The following is a 16,682-nucleotide window of genomic DNA, read 5'->3' on the forward strand; positions in this document are numbered from 1 at the left end:
TGCCGTGGCCTCCACCCTGTTGCTGTGGGCTCCACCCTGTTGCCGTGGGCTCCACCCTGCTGCCTTGTGTAATTCCCTGTAGTCCTGTTTATATGGGTGTGGTTAGAACTGCCGTGGTGATGGTTGCCCGCCTCTGTTATGGCGGACTCTCTCTGTTATGGTGGGTTGCCTCAGCAACATCAGGCTGCATCAGTGATGGCAGAGTACCTCCATAGGATTGGAGTGCCTCAGTAATGGCGGATGCCCCTCCGAGCTGCACCATCCTGGGTTCATCTGTGCTTGCCATGAAACTCTCAACCCCAAGTGTTTCCAATTGCTGTTTTGTTTGTTTTTGTGGGGGTGGGACCTGCTGAGCCTGATCACCTGGCTCCCTGCCTCAGAGCTCCCCCTTTTTTTTCTCTTAAGTTGAATGGTTGACTGTCTCCCAGGTGTTTCAGTCGCCTGCTGAAAGGGTGCCGGGATCTGTGTGATTTCCTGTGCAGTGACCTACTGTGCCAGCTGAAACAATGGCGCTGCCCAGGAGTCTCCTGGCCTGGCTTACTGTTTAATTCCCTTTTAATCAGATGAATGTGCTAATCTACCTTCCCAAATCTCAAATTGCCGGTTTAACAGGGCAACCAGACCAGTGTATTTTGTACGGAGTGCCGCTGCGGTGTGGCGCCAGCTGAAATGGCTGCACCAGCCAAAACAGCAGCGCTGCTGGTCTGTGGGGCTCCTACACCTGGGAATCTCCTGGTCTGTGGGCAATAAAGATCCGTCTGGAAACGTGGCATCCAGTCACCCTCTGCACTTTCACTGGGGGCTGCAATCCTGAGTTGCTCCTATAGTGCCATCTTCTCTGACCCTTGGGTTCTTTTTCTAGGAAATCTTTATGGAACAAGTCTGAGTAGATCATGTCATTTTATTAAGAGAATTCTTTGCAGATGCTTCTATTAACTACCTAGGCCCCACACTCTAATTTAATCATGATGATGCCAGATTTCAGTCTGTGTTTGTTCAGAACTCTTATGCAGATGGAGCCTGGTGATATGTGAGGAATCATTATGCCACATCAAGTTTCATTTTAAAGTCCATAAGTATACCTTTTAAAACAAAAATGAACTATTTCACCATTCTGGGGAGGGATATAAATCATGTATTTTTATTACCTCAAAAGACCACCAGAAAATGAACTGTAATATTTCAAAAGTGACAAGCAATTTATATGAATGAATCACAATTTAAGCCCCATTATGCTCAAGATGATATATGCTGTACTGGGGTTTATAGATGTTTCTCTAACAATACTTAATAATAAAAAACTTAAAACTCCTTTTTACTCCTAATTCCATAGTCTCAAGCTATATAAGTAGAGGCTGTGTCAATCTGTGAGTTCCAGCTGGGAGCAAAATCGTTCTGCTGGTTTTGGGGTCTTGGGTCACTGGAGTCTAAAGTGTGAAAGTTTAAGGATTTGATTTAAAAGAGCCAAGGAAGCAGTAATGCAAGGGGCAGAAGTGCCATTTTAACAGAGAATGTAATGCCAGAACAAATGTCATGAATGGCCTTGCAGATGGATATAGAACTTAGAGATCCATTTGTGTCCAAACACATGATGTATCTGACATATCATAGTCATAAACATCAGATACAGCTAACATAATCATAGCATCAAAATGTTATTCAGCACCGAAACTGGCATGGTGAGAACAATGACAACTTTGTGGTCATATTGTTTGGATTCATACCCAGGTTTCTGTGCTTACTGATTTTTGTACTTTGGCAAGTGAAGTGTCCTGATATCGCTGAGCCTCAGTTTCATGGCATGGAGATACCTACCTACGAGTAGTCAGGATAAATGGAATGATGAGATGCTCCATATAAAGTACCTAGCATAGTGTCTAATACCTAAAACCACAGCAGATATTTATTGGGTATTTACCAATTGCCAGGGGCTGTTCTTAGTTTTCTTTTATAAGGTATGTACTGTTAGACTCTCAGAATATTGATATCAACCTGTGCTTAACAATGTGCTTTTAAAATAATTCATCCTTCTGGTAAGTGTTGGGTTAACTGTGGTTCTTCCTAGCAAAGCTTTCTGGACTGATTCAGATTTTTAGCATGAGTCTGGATTTGTGTATGTTCAACTTCCACTCTGAGATTTAGCCTCAGGCTTTGCCTCTTCTTGTCTCCTGGCTTTTGGATGAATATGGCCATTGCTCAAGATTATCTGCTTCAGGCAGAGCACTCTTGCCACCTAGGCAAAGATCAGACTGCATTTCAAGCCTGTGGTTAGCATACTTATTGCTTTGGTCCAACTCAATTTCTCTCTTGAATGTCAGTTCAGTCTTTCATTAGGTAGTTACAATTTCTGTTTTGTAATTATTCATTACCTTTCAGAGCCTTTTTTCTGTGAACAAAAAGCAGCATTTGTCCTAGGCTCATTTATAAAATCTCAATTGTTTGCTATTTCTGAAGATTGTTTTCTTGGGATAACCCAGCTCTGTATAGATGTTAATTCTTTTTTGATGCCATTTATAATCATATAATCAGATTTGCTTTTGAAACTCCCTGAAATCCTATTGAAATTGTCTGCTGGGTTGTGTGTTTCCCTGAGGATGGAGATGCAATCTTTTGCAAACATGTTCCATCCCCTGTCCCCATCCCAAAACCATAGGAGTTGCCAGTTCCTTCCTTCCTTTTATCTTCTTGTCTCAAGAGGCTCAGCTGGATTACTCCACTTCACTTTCCCTCTGCTGTCCCCACCATTTTTACCACAAGGTAGCTTTTATATCTGGTGGTTACATGATGAAGAATAAGCAACAAAGGCAAGATTGTGACAGTTTAATTTTCTGGTACATTTGTCAACTTTTCATCTTTATTTCAGTGCTTTTTCTGGACTAGTACCAGGAAATTATTAGATATGCAAGAGCTGAAATTAATAATGGTATAAAGTAAAAACCTACTCACAAACACATCAGCAGAGCAGCAGGGATGTGTGGGCATGGGGGTGTTGATAACATGTAGAGAGCAAGGATTGGATTGAATCCACATGAATATTTCTCACTGGGGTTTTCTAACCATCCTTTGTCTGGTTTTTGAAAATATTTTTATTCAGGCCTTGGAATCTTATGAAACAAGGAAATAGCTTCGCTGGTTTGATTCAAAATAAGCTTGTTATAGCCAAGTAACTCCCTCAAATCTAGATGAGGCGGAGGCCTCTCAGCAGCTTGTGATGGCCTAAGGGAAATGAGCTAGGAGGTTTCTCTGGGAGGTATTGACAAGGGTCCGTGACAAGGAAACATTCATTGCAGTCAGCAGGCTGGTTGGCAGCTGTGGCCCATGGGCCAAAGATTGAATTGCCTGTAAGGCAAGTCCTGACTAGTTTCTCATCTTAAAGGATGGCTGGGCATCCCAGCTGAGTGAGATGGAGTTCAGTGTGGCTGTATCTCTGTGAGTAAAATACCAGCATGATTTAGCCTTCAGCATGCCCTGCTCTAATCAATTCTCTTCACTACAGCCAGAGTGATATTTTTAAAACAGAGAAATTGAATTGTGTTACTACCCTGATGAAAGTCTGAGCTCTTTCACATGGCCTACAAGGCCTGGCAGGATCTAAAACTGGTAATATTTTATGAGCAGCACACTAATGTCCACACAGGACCTGGCCCAAGCTTATTTTTCCAGTTTCATTTCAAATAGGCAAAGCTCCTTTTTGTAAACAAGTCTTCTCAAACGTTCTTATCTGTCTGGTAGGTTATTCCTCTTCCCTTGGCCTGTTTCACTTGTTTCATGTCTCAGATGAAGCATCGCTACCATAGAGAATCCTCCTCTGACTCTCTCAGAGTAGGTCAAATTCCCCTTGTCGAAAGGTCTCACATCCTGGGTAGAATTTATTACACATTTCCCTCAATGTCTTGCCAGTCTGTGATGTCTATGTGGCGTTTTGTTCCTCACTCCGCCTCTGGGCTTAGTAGAAGGCTAACGAATGTTCTTTGAGTTTACACGACTTAATAATTCTTTCTTTTTCTAACTCAACAAAAACTTTAGCCTCTTTAGTTTCCCTACATTCTTCTCTATCTGATGAATTCTTGTTCATCTTTCAAGATGAAGCTTAATGATATTGTTTTTTGAGATAACTTTTTTTTTTTTTGAGACAGAGTTTCGCTCTTGTTACCCAGGCTGGAGTGCAATGGCGCAATCTTGGCTCACTGCAAACTCCGCCTCCTGGGTTCAGGCAGTTCTCCTGCCTCAGCCTCCCAAGTAGCTGGGATTACAGGCACGTGCCACCATGCCCTGCACCAGTCAGAGAAGGCATGGTGGCTAAAGTCAAAAAAGGCATATTTCTAGCTCATACAACATGTATGTGGTGCTTCCTTCATGGCTTGCTCCTCACTTGGGGGCCCAGGCTTAAAGAGTCTACATGTCTTTGCTTCTGTGAGTTACAAGGCAGAAACAAGAAAATGTGATAAGCTGAATGATGGCTCTTAATCTTTCCACTTAGAAGTGATATGCTTCCACTCAGATTTCATGCTCAGTCATGAGATTAATTTAAACCATGCATCAATTTGAAAAGAATGGTGAAATGTAATTGTGCAGTGTGCCCAGAGAGAGGAACACTGGTAATATTTTATGAACAACACACTAATGTCAAGCAACCCTCTCTAATACCTGTCTTCTCTTCTTGTTCCCAACCTCTCACTTGCTATATCTATTCCTCCCACACCAGCCTTTCATAGTTCTGCCAAAGACCTTATAAGCAACAATAACTAAATCACTTCCAAAATCTTAATGTTACCACACTACTCTATGACTCCTTTTAGTTTTCTATCTCTTGCATTCCAGTGGTCTGACTGTAATAATTCCTTGCCTTCATCAGGATTTTTGGTACAAGTTGAGTTCCCCAGGAAGCAACCTCTGAGATTGTGACTGGCCTGCAGGAAGTTGATTGCCTGAGTTATTTCACTAATTTCTGGTGTTTTGTTCTTATTTCATAGTTATGAAAGTCTTGCTAACTGTGGGTCCCCTTCTCAGACCTCAATGACCTAGCCATAACTTTTGTTTATAGACTGTCAGATTTTTAACCCTGAAAATAATCTGATGTTATTTCAATGTATTTTATTAGGAAATATATCAACTTACTTTTCTTTGAAAATAAATAGATTAATGAGTTTCCTAGTGACTCAGTGTAGTCATTTTTATCCTCAGTTTCTGGACAGTAATATTTAAAGCTTTAATGATTATCATAATAGACATACTGTACTTCACCAATCACTGTTTTCAAGGTGCTTTCATGAAGTAAATCATAGTAAATAACTTCTGAGTTCAAATCCCAGGTCTAGCATGTTCTAACAGGATGACTTGTGCCAGATATTTAAATTCTCCGTTTTCTAGACTGTAAAATGGGAGTAGTGTTTGTATTTTGGTCATGGGATTGCATATGGATTAAATTAGCTAATGTCTTTACAGATACAAAACACTGGGTTCAGAATTGACTCTTGGGACAAAATGATGATGGTACTGGGACCCAGAGTAGTTGAATGCAAGCCATAGGCTATTAACCATCAGAACCAGAACTAGAGCTCATATTTTCTATCTTTGATTCCCATGATGTACTCATGTTCTCTCTCTAACTATCACACACAAGCAGTCTGAGTAAAAGGAACATAAATCTATTTTTCAAAACAATCTCCAGAAAAGGCTAAACCCTGTTCTTAAGGTTGCAGGTTATTTTAATAACCATCATGAACTTTTACGAGAAAGCAGGTGATGCTCTGAACTCCATCCCAAAGAGAACAAGATCTTTTGTTGAATTAGTCCATTATTCTATCACATGGGGAAGAGCCCCAGGTCAAAAGATGAGAGACATTAATTTGTATCAGGCAACAGTGGCTGTCTATATTCATAGTACAACATGGGAGAAACTGGCTGCACCATCTTTTTTTAGCAGACGGGTTGAAGCATGTCTTAGTAAGACATACAAGCAGAGGGACTAGATTCCCTTGATTCCTCTGATAAAAGCTACACCATGTACTGTGAAAACCTAATAAATATTCATTAGTATCAACTTAGTGGACACAGAACTCCTTGAATTTGTGCATTTAAAAAGAGTATTCTCCTTGGGAAGAAACTAACAGTTGTAAATTCAGTCTTCATACTTCTTAGGTTCTTACCTATTGTGTCTCACCATGCATCATTCTAAAAACACTTCCAGCTCAGGATAGGATCTAATGCACCCAGATGAATTTTCACTTAAGCTTTTGTGTTTAATGTGTTCCTTTTCCTCATGGCTTCAATGGACATTCACCTTTTGTAATTTATCTGCAATATGATTACACTCTTCTTCCATTATTTTACTAATCATGATCTTGTGTCTTTTTTGTTCCTTCAGATATTGATGAGTGTGCAGCTAAGATGCATTACTGTCATGCCAATACTGTGTGTGTCAACATTCCTGGGTTATATCGTTGTGACTGTATCCCAGGATACATTCGTGTGGATGACTTCTCTTGTACAGGTGAGCCTTAAGAAGCAGTATTGTTTTTCTAATTCATCCATTCTGTGCATTATATCTGTGTTGTTACATTTTATTTCTAGTGCACAAAGTACTATTTTTAACTAAATAGTTCTCTCTTTATTTTTTCGACCTCACCTTTTGAGAAAAAAGCAATAATAAAAAAATTATCTGCATAATTGACTTTCACTCCCAATATTTCTGCCTGTGTGTGTGTACTTGCATACAGGTGTGTGTGATTTGAAACTGAAGTCCCAGTTGCCTATAGTAACACAGAAGGAATTAGAGATACTAGTTCTAAAAATAGAAAGTGTCAATTATTTTCATTTCATTGTGATGAGATGTTTTTGTAGATAAGAAAATGTACTTTGTTCCCATTGGGAAAGACAAGGATTACATTTAAAGAGGTGACAGGGAGTACTTTGTGGTCAAAGATGAGGTATATGGGAGCCAGTCAAAACTATATTTAATGAATATATGCTTATTGTCTGTGTCCCATCTCTTCTTCCTATAACCCTTAGCACTAAAGTGGTCACTGACTGTCTCGGAGTAGTGCTTGTGTTATGGGGCATTTTGTTTGGCTTTCCAATATATTTTCAATCATGTGCATACAGATATGAACAGTAAATTGGATAAGAATGGTAGAAGATTCCAGGTCTTCTTTCTCTTAGACAAAATGTGTTTAAATACCAAATCTGCAAATTATAATAGAAGGGTCCCTTAAACCTAAGATTTCAGTCACGTTGTAAGTCTTCCTGATGCCTGCATCTTTCTCTTTTTTTCAGTCACACTGGCATATAAAAACTGGATTTTTTTACTCAGAATATAATAGTGCTATTTTTTAATGTACTGTTTTTTTTTCTGAATGACCTTTTCAGACATGCAAAAAGTTGCAAAAGTTAAGGGCACATGTTTATATGTCCAAATTTCTTTGCAAATGATGTATATTTATAAGTTACCATTCTTTGAGTGAAGGGCTGGAGAGTTCAGATTGATGCAGGTTTCTGAAGACCACACAAGGTCAAATCTCATTTATCTATCTTTTATATATTAAAATTAATCTTTCTAGAAAAAGAAGAGAGAGACTGCATAAATATAGTGTGCTAGGATTTTAATCTTTTAAAGGATCAAAACTTTTTGGACCAGTAAACACTTTCTAAAAAGCTGTGAAGTTACAGGGCCTATAACTCTGTTCTTTTTTTTTTAAATTGTAATTTAGGTTCTGGGGTACATGTTCAGATCATGCAGGATTGTTACATAGGTACATAAATGGCAAGGTGGTTTGCTGCTTTCATCCCCCATCACCTATATCTGGTTTTTCTCCCCTCATTGTCCCTCCCCACCTTTGCCACCCCCGCTGTCCCTGCCCTACCCCCCTCCTGACCACAGTGTGTGATGCTCCCCTCCCTGTGTTCATGGGTTCTAATTATTCAACACCCACCTTATGAGTGATAACATACAGTATTTGGTTTTCTGTTCTTGTGTCAGTTTGCTGAGCATGATGGTTTTCAGATTCATCCATGTCCCTATGAAGGACACAAACTCATCGTTTTTTATGGCTGCATAGTATTCCATGGTTTATAAGTGCCACATTTTCTTTATCCAGTCTATTGATGATGGACATTTGGGTTGGTTCCAGGTCTTTGCTACTGTAAACAGTGCCTCAGTGAACATAAGTGTGCATGTGTCTTTATAACAGAACAATTTATAATTCTCTGGGTATATACCCAGTAATGGAATTGCTGGGTGAAATGGTATTTCTATTTCTAGGTCCTTGAGGAATTGCCACACTGTCTTTCACAATGATTGAACTAATTTACACTGCCACCGACAGTGTAAAACTGTTTCTATTTCTCCACATCTTCTCCAGCATCTGTCGTCCCCAGGTTTTTTAATGATTGCCATTCTAACTGGCATGAGATGGTATCTCAATGTGGTTTTGATTTGCATTTCTCTAATGACCAGTTATGGCGAGCATTTTTTCACATGTTTGTTGGCCTCATCGATGTCTTTTGTAAAGTGCCTGTTCATATTCTTTGCCCACTTTTGAATGTTTTTTTTTTTTTTCATGTAAATCTGTTTTAGTTCTTTGTAGATTCTGGATATTAGCCCTTTGTCAGATGGGTAGAATGCAAAACTTTTTTCCCATTCTGTTGGTTGCTGGTTCACTCTAATGACTGTTTCTTTTGCTGCACAGAAGCTCTGGAGTTTAATTAGATCCCATTTGTCTATTTTGGCTTTTGTTGCCATTGCTTTTGGTGTTTTAGCCATGAAGTCCTTGCCTATGCCTATGTCCTGAATGGTTTTGCTTAGGTTTTCTTCTAGGGTTTTTATGGTGTTAGGTCTTATGTTTAGATCTTTAATTCTTAATAGTAAATGCAGCTCTTAACTTCTTTTAACCCTTAGAAGAAGCCAGTGAATATTCTTCTAGTCCAAGAGCACCAATTATGCAACTCAATAAACATTAATTAAGGCCCTGCTGTGTGGAAGACCTTGTTTGAAATTCTGTTAGAACGCTTGCCTCTGTTCAGGTTTCCTTACTGAGGAAAAAAGTCAAGAGCTGGCACTTGTTGAGTGCCTTAATAGGTTAGGTGCTCTGTCTGGTGGTTTATATATGGAACAAGATGGAAAATGTATTATCTTAAGAACTGGCTCCAGAATTACTTTTAGAAAGGGGACTGTGCTGTTTGGAATTAAAGTTAAGGGTATAGGTATCAGTGGGCACCCAAGTGCCCTTCTTTCCACCACACAGAAAAGAGTAAATAGATCTCCAATAAAAATCTACATGTCACACACACACACACACGTGCGTGCATGCACGCGCACACACACACACACACACACACACGAGTTTTTATTTGTATATGTGCCTAAGAGAAAACACAGAAAATAGAACAAAAGAGAGGAAGAAAGGAGGGGAGAGGAATCAGTCAGACAGCAGAAGTCTGGGTGCTGTGGAGGACAATGGGCTGGTGAAAACCATGTGATAGTATAGCTGATTTTTAAGAGAAGGAATATTTTATGTGAGTTTTTAAAAAAATTGTTTTGATGTATAGTATGCTATGTGAGTTTTCCTCATTATCCTCAAATCTTCAATAAAGTCTTCCCACCCTGAATACCTCATAAGAACCGCCCTCCCTCCACCATTAGAATGTAAGCTAATATAGTGGACAACAGAAAGGATCCAAGTAAATAAAAGGTGTGGGGACCACAGAGGTAACCATTACCGAGTGACCATTGCTACAGTTCTTTCTGCTGCCCTCATCAACATACACTTACTAATACACACACACACACATCTCTATCATCTCTGCCTCCTCTCAGGAATTTCAGAAATCTTGGTTAGGACTGTGGACTTTCATAGGTCATAAAATAGGTAAGTTTTTTTTTTCTTTAAAAAGCCTTCCTCTGATACCAGATTTCTTTCAACCTGCTGCCCTATTTTTCTGCTTTTCCTCACAACAAAACTGCCTGTGGTTATTGTCATCATCTTACGTTTACTCAGTTCACACATCCCCTTCACCTCTCTCCAGGCAGACTTCCATACTCACCATTCTGCAGAGGATACATTTATCAAGGTCTTCCATGAACTCTGTTTTGCTAAATCCAATCTTCTTGTCTCAGCAGCATTTAGCAGAACTGACCACATCTTGCTCTTTGAAGAACATTTTTTTCTTGGCTTTTGTGCCATCCTATTTCCTAGTTTTTCTTTTTTGTCACTGGTCACTTCTGCCTAATGTCCCAGCAATTCTTCTGCTGCTGACATCTGAAAGGTTAGAGTATCCTGGTTTCTGCCTGGTCCCCTTTCCCTGTTTAGCTATAGGTTCTTTTTAGTTGCCTCCATCAATCTTAGAACTTTAATAGCATCTTTATGTCAACAACTCATAAATTTATCACACCAGTTCCAATCTTTTTTCTGAAGTTCTGAATTATATATTCAGCTTAACATGTACACATAGATGCTTAGTAGGAATCTCATAGTTAATAAGTGTAAGACAGAACTTGATTTTCTTCCACTTCTGCAAACCTCCTTCTCTCCCAATTTCTCCCATTCCAGCAAAAGCACGATCTACCAAGTTTTTCTAGCTAAAAATTTAGAAAGAACTCCTTTCTCTCCCCAGGGGTTATACTTGGGGAAAATTGATCACCCCTCTACTTTCAACCCATGCATTTGTCTTGTTGATCATATCCTAAGTCTGTCTACTTCTGTCTACCTCCCCTATTAACATCTTAGTGGACTTCAGCCATGGCCATCACATGGGACTTTCTGCTTCAGTCTTGTTCCACCATAACCCATTCTTCACGTAGCAGACAGAGAAATTTTTTTAAAAAGAGAAATTATACAACTCTACTTAAAACTTCTATCTAGTATCTCATTACATAGAAAATCAAATCCCTATTTCTTATTTCAATATACAACCCTATGTGATTTTCCTTCTTTCCCTTCTATCTTGAACATTTCCATTCTGTCTATTGCGACACAGTCTCACTGACCTTTGTATTTTTCTCTGTGTAACAAGCTTGTTTCTGTTCGTTAAGACCTTTGCATAAACTATTGCTCTTTTTTTTGGAAGTGTTTTTCTCTTGATATTTGTGTATTGAGTCTCTCATCGTTTACCTCTTAGCCTAAGCGTCAGAGAGGCTTTCCATGATCAATATAAATAGCCACCCTGTTTTTTTCTATCATGCCACCTGATTTTAATTTTTTGAGTAATACATATTATTATCTGGAATTCTCTTATTTATAAATGATTCTTTTATCTGTCTGTTTCCACTAGAATGTGAACTCTGAGAGCAGGAGCCTTTTTCCTTTTGTTCTCTACTATACCTTGACTACTTAGAATATTAACTGGCACAAAGCTATGCTCAATAAATATTTTTTGTATGAAAGAATGCATAAAGCTACTTGACTTTGGGCAAATTCTTCACTTTTGAAAACCTCATTTATAAAATATTGCTCACATCTGTCATATCCACAGGTTATAGTGAATACCAACTAATATATGTAAAAGTATTTATCATAGCACTTTTATTAGTAAGGATAGGGTGTTCTATACTAACAACCCTAAATATAAGTGACTTAAGATAAGTTTTATTTTGCTTATGCTATTTGTCTATCCTTGATTAACAGGGGTGTTCTGCATATCATAATCAGTTTGGGATGCAAGCTGTTGGAATAGTCACTAAGGTGAACATTGCCAGCCACCAAGACAGGGAAAAGAGATCTTGGAGGCTCTCCATCAACCATTAAATGTTCAGACTAGGAAGCTACGCAAATCGTGTCTACTTACAACTCATTGATTAGAACTAGTCACTAGTTCCATCCAACCACAAAGGGATGAGAAAATACTCTCCTACCTCATGCCTGGAATGGTAGAAAACCAGAAATATTTGGCATATGGTACCCATGCCTACTGTGGTGATACTAACAGATTGCCAACAAATATAATTTCTTTTGACATGAGTAACTGTTGATTTAGATAACCTTTTTTCAACAGCAGTTCATAAGGTAGGTAGGTAGTCTGAAAAATTAATTATAAAATTAGGCACATTTTATTAAGTGCTATGATAGAAATGCAAGCAAAATACATGAAAAACGGCCCTTGATTACAAAGATGGAGTGTTAAAATATTTTCTGAAAGCCATGGGGGCTACTGGAATTGACGGAGGCATGCTAGCATGCAATGACTGTAGTATGTTAGGGATTTACAATGGGGAATATGGATGGGAGAGAGGAGAAAGGAGAGCCTCTAGGCCAGGTTCAAGGACCTTCATTAGACACTTTAATAGTAAGCTTGAGTCTTTGGAATGCTGACATTTATTTTGTGTCCTGAACATAAGCCTATTAGACCAAATGTGCTCTGTATTCTCCAAGATAGATTATGTCCCCACCCATAATCTCTGACATTTTTTATTGGCAAAGAAGACTTCTCTCCAGCCTGGGTAAAAAGAGTGAAACTCTGTCTAAAAAAAAAAAAAAGAAGACTTCTTTCCCTAAGTGGTCATTTTGTCTATGTAATAAATGAGGTATGTGATAGGTAACTGCCACTGTAAATGTCTTTTCAGATGTTTTGTTGCCAGATGACAATTTGCTGGGAGAAATTGACAGGCCTAAAGAAATGCTTTGTTTGACCTGGGATCCTGATATAGCATTTTCCTTATTGACATTCCGTATTTCCAAAGACCATTCTAGTCTCAAATCAATCAATGCCTTCTGACACTGTTCAGTTGGTTTTATAACCAGGTCAAGGTTATATATTTTTTTCTTTCTTTTGCTGTTTTGTGTCATTTAGTTTTGCTACTCACTTTTTAGAAGTCAGTAGCCATACTGAAAAATTTTATTCAACCAAAAATAGGGATCCTAAAGTTAAAAAGATGTATCAGCTCTGGTGATTCATTGATTTATTGCATGATTAATTATTATTTCACTTATGTATGAAATTATTTCATTTATGTATGAAATATTTCACTTATACATGAAATATTCACTTGTGTATGAAATATGTATGAAATAATAATTATCTGTCACAAGTGTTAAGAAAGATAACCACCAAGATTCTTAAAAAATAATGTCTGTGCCAAGGGAGTTCATGGTTAATTAGGCAATATCTTCAAATGAGAAAACTCAAATGTTCATTTGACATCAAAAATATTGTTTGCCAAATCAACCCTGCTTCAAAATCTAATCAAGTAGAGTTTAGATTAGTGTTGGATGTTCAGCCCTGTGGTAATTATTACTACTTGACAAGTCTCCAAGAAGGAAAACCAAAATAGTCTTTTCCAATTCTGTGCTGACAGCCATGAGTACTTACAGAAGACTGCACTTGAGACAGTGGATGCTAAACATGATGGAGGAGAAAGGCAATGCATTAAACAGAACAGGAAACTTTAGCTCTTACCCAACGTTTTTCTTGCTAAAAATTGGAAAAAAAAAAAAAAAAAAAAAAAAAAGGTTGTATCCTTTGGGATAATAAAGCTCCAAGAGTTTGACATGGAGAATAATTATCTAGAACTTTAAAATGTGCTGTAACTTAATCATTACCCGCTGGGGGCTGAGGTTTCCCTGACATGACTACGTGTTATATATGGAGCTCTGTATTTTTTTTGTAGAAAAGTTTTGGCCTTTGAAAGGGTGAAATCCAAAACATTTGGCCTCTGACACTTGGGCGAGTTTTTGGCCTTGGAATTTGTATGCAAATTGAAATCGTTTTGTCTGTTGTAAGAGATCCCTGAGTTGTTCTTGGTCTTTCATGAATTTTGAAACTTGAGGAGGTTTCTACAATTGTGGTGTTACAGAGGGGAGGGGTTTTTCTCTCCCCATATGCTTTTTGTTTTTGGAATAGTCAACCCGCTTGATTTATTGGCCTCTGACTTTCATTTATCCCCAACTAAACTCCCCGCATTTTTGCTGTTTGATAAGACATTATCATTAGATACGCAGACAGTTTTAAAGGAGGATACATGTGATTTACAACAAAAGCATGCAGCGATAAGACAGATCCTTGACAGTAATGGGTAAGCATTCATTTTTATGCCAAAAGCTTCCCATGAAGGTAAGAAATAAAAGGAACAAGTGAGATAACAGATATCCCCTGTGATCTCTATTGCCTTGCTAAAAGGATTTTTATTTTCTTGATATTGGCATAGAAGAAAGCTTAAAGGAAGTATATGTTTGAAATAGTCAGAGCAAACTTAGTTAAAGACTTAGATACAATAGTCTATTAATTTAATGGTTTGAATTAAGTACCCTATAATGAAAAGTGGTTAGACAACAGTTTAAATGCCTTAAAAGTAATAGTTAGTTGTTAGAAATGTCAGGCTAGGTCTCTGGAATATGCGTTACTCCTATGATGAACTATGTGAATATTTTTGATGAAATTTTGATTATGATTTTGATCAAGTATATTGATGAAATAGAGAATATTTTCAAATATGATATATCTGTTATTTTCTCATTGAGTGGAGCCACATGAAATGGAGCTAAAACAGAACACTGTCCAACCTGATTGAGCAAGATGGTAAATTTTCCACTGATCATCATTATCTTTCAGGCTCGTACCATGTACTGGTGTCAGAATGCTTGTCCTTGTTTACCGTTGGTGTCTGGAGCATTAAGGGACAAGTTACAGGACAGTTGCTTGACTTTCACTCTCAGAAGAGGTGATACATTTAGAAGAATGAAACAGGCCACAGGCCTCTAGACTATTTTACTGTAGTTAAAATATGCTATATGAAATGCTTTATAGAACGCAAAGCTACTTTTTGCTTGTTAAAGATACCAGAAACTATTAATATATTGAACAAGAAAAGTCAAAATAAAGAATGTACTACTACTTTTGCAAATTTCAAAACCAACCTAGAACATCTGATGATAGCTATATATCTGTTGTTTTGATTTGTTTGGCTGAAATTTCTTTTTTCTTCCCATCATTTAAATAGATACTTGGCTCCGTTACTCTCCTTCCCTACACCTTCAGAGGAGGAATGCTACTCTACCAAAAGCAGGATTCCAAAGTCCTAATCCTTTAGGGCAGAGATTCTCAATTCTCATCTCAGGATATAACACTTGGAATCTGGGATCTATCCCTAGAGATTTTGATTTTTGTCTGGTCTGATGTTGGGACCCAGCTTTGGTGGACTTGTTTAAAAATAATTCTAATGTCCAGTCAAGGTCAAGAGCCACTGCTTTAGCATAGATCAGAAGAACAGAGAGGGTTGGAGTATGGAGAGAATATCAGAAGGAAATGAGAAGGGAGAGGAATTGCCCACTATATTTTATAGATGAGAAATAGATTCCTTTGAGCTAGTGGAGAGAAACGAGGAGTTCAGGAAGTCATGAAGCAGGGACTTGGCTGGTTCCTGGAGGAAGGTCCTGCTTCCAAGGCTGCACTCTGAGATGTGTAAGATGTTAGATAGACAACCGCTGTGAGGTATCTCTACAGATGGGACCTCCTGGGGAGATGCTGAATCTTTAACTATGATATTACTGCTGCAGTGCCTGAAATGGAGCATGTCCACGGTGACCTTTGTGTTCCGTGGGCTGAGTACAAAGCTGCTTCTTCTGTGCCAATGCCTTGGTTATTGGGAGTCCTCTAGAGACATGATAGAGACTGATAGAAGTGGGAACACTTAAAATGATTGAGACATTTCATTGACCCCACTATCTCAGAAGAATAGTAGCTTACAACCATTCAAGTTGAATTGAAGAAATTATAGAAATTTTCATTACTTATATAAACACTTTTTGACTGGACTTCTCTACCTATCATATATACAAAAATATGAAGTCAAAGAAGAAAACAGAAAAAAATTAAAAGGCCCCTTTAAAGAAGGATTATGGTATAAAAATTCATGGAAAGTTTGTTTTTCCAGACCAATTTTAGTTTTCCATATGTAGTACTGGAAAAGCCAAACACTAAGTATTTATTTCATTTAGTAATAGTAGTAATGTTAGGGTTTATTAAGTCCAACAAATGTATCTTAGGGAGAATATCATAGCTTATTTATCTTGAAATTTCATGATGAAAATAAGTCTGAAAGACATGTCCAGCATTTTACTTTTTTGCTAGGTTTAAGTGGGAGTTCCTTTTTATTCCTACATGTGTTATAAAGAACCTGAACCACTTTGGCCGTTGCAGAACAACCAGGATCAATGATGGAGCTTGCCCCCAGCGTGTTTGTGAGCAAATCTATTAAATACTGTGTTGCCCTTGACCCAAATTCATCATAAAATGCTTGTTAATATTTCTGTACACTCTATTGTTAGATTTTTGCATTCAGAATCACAATTAAGCTTTATCGTAAAGAAGGAGTTTGATTAAGGATGCTTTAGCACTTACAGAATTGTTGAGGCTGGTCTTGTAGCTCCACTCCATCCACGCTCAGGTCATACAATTAGTGGATATTTCTCTTTAACAACCTCAGAGTTTATCTTATATTCTTTATTTCTATCTTAAAGACATGGTACATACTTATCTGTCTGTCTGTCCATCTGTCATTATTTCCATACTTTTAAGAAGTATAGTACAGTGTCTTAAGATTTTGTTTTCTTTTGCTAAGATAATTCAGAATATATACTAACTATTCTTTGGACAAAATGAAAGCTCTGAATTCTCATGGTTAAAGTCTAGTGTATAAATTCTACTGGTGGCAAGCTTTGACTGTGTCACTTACTCTGTAAATTGGAAAGCCA

General features: G+C 38.0%; 1 protein-coding gene across 6 annotated transcripts in view; it reads left to right on the forward strand.

The window, feature by feature from the left end:
* Positions 1-16,682, forward strand: part of NELL1 (neural EGFL like 1) — a 936,371-nt gene that overhangs the window by 490,219 nt on the left and 429,470 nt on the right. For all 6 annotated transcript variants that reach the window (XM_035266029.3, XM_035266032.3, XM_035266031.3 and 3 more), the window contains one exon: positions 6,368-6,493. In XM_035266029.3, the coding sequence (XP_035121920.3) occupies positions 6,368-6,493 (126 nt within the window). The remainder of the gene's footprint in view (positions 1-6,367; positions 6,494-16,682) is intronic.

The sequence above is a fragment of the Callithrix jacchus genome, chromosome 10, assembly GCF_049354715.1.
Source record: "Callithrix jacchus isolate 240 chromosome 10, calJac240_pri, whole genome shotgun sequence".
Classification (NCBI taxonomy): domain Eukaryota; kingdom Metazoa; phylum Chordata; class Mammalia; order Primates; family Cebidae; genus Callithrix; species Callithrix jacchus.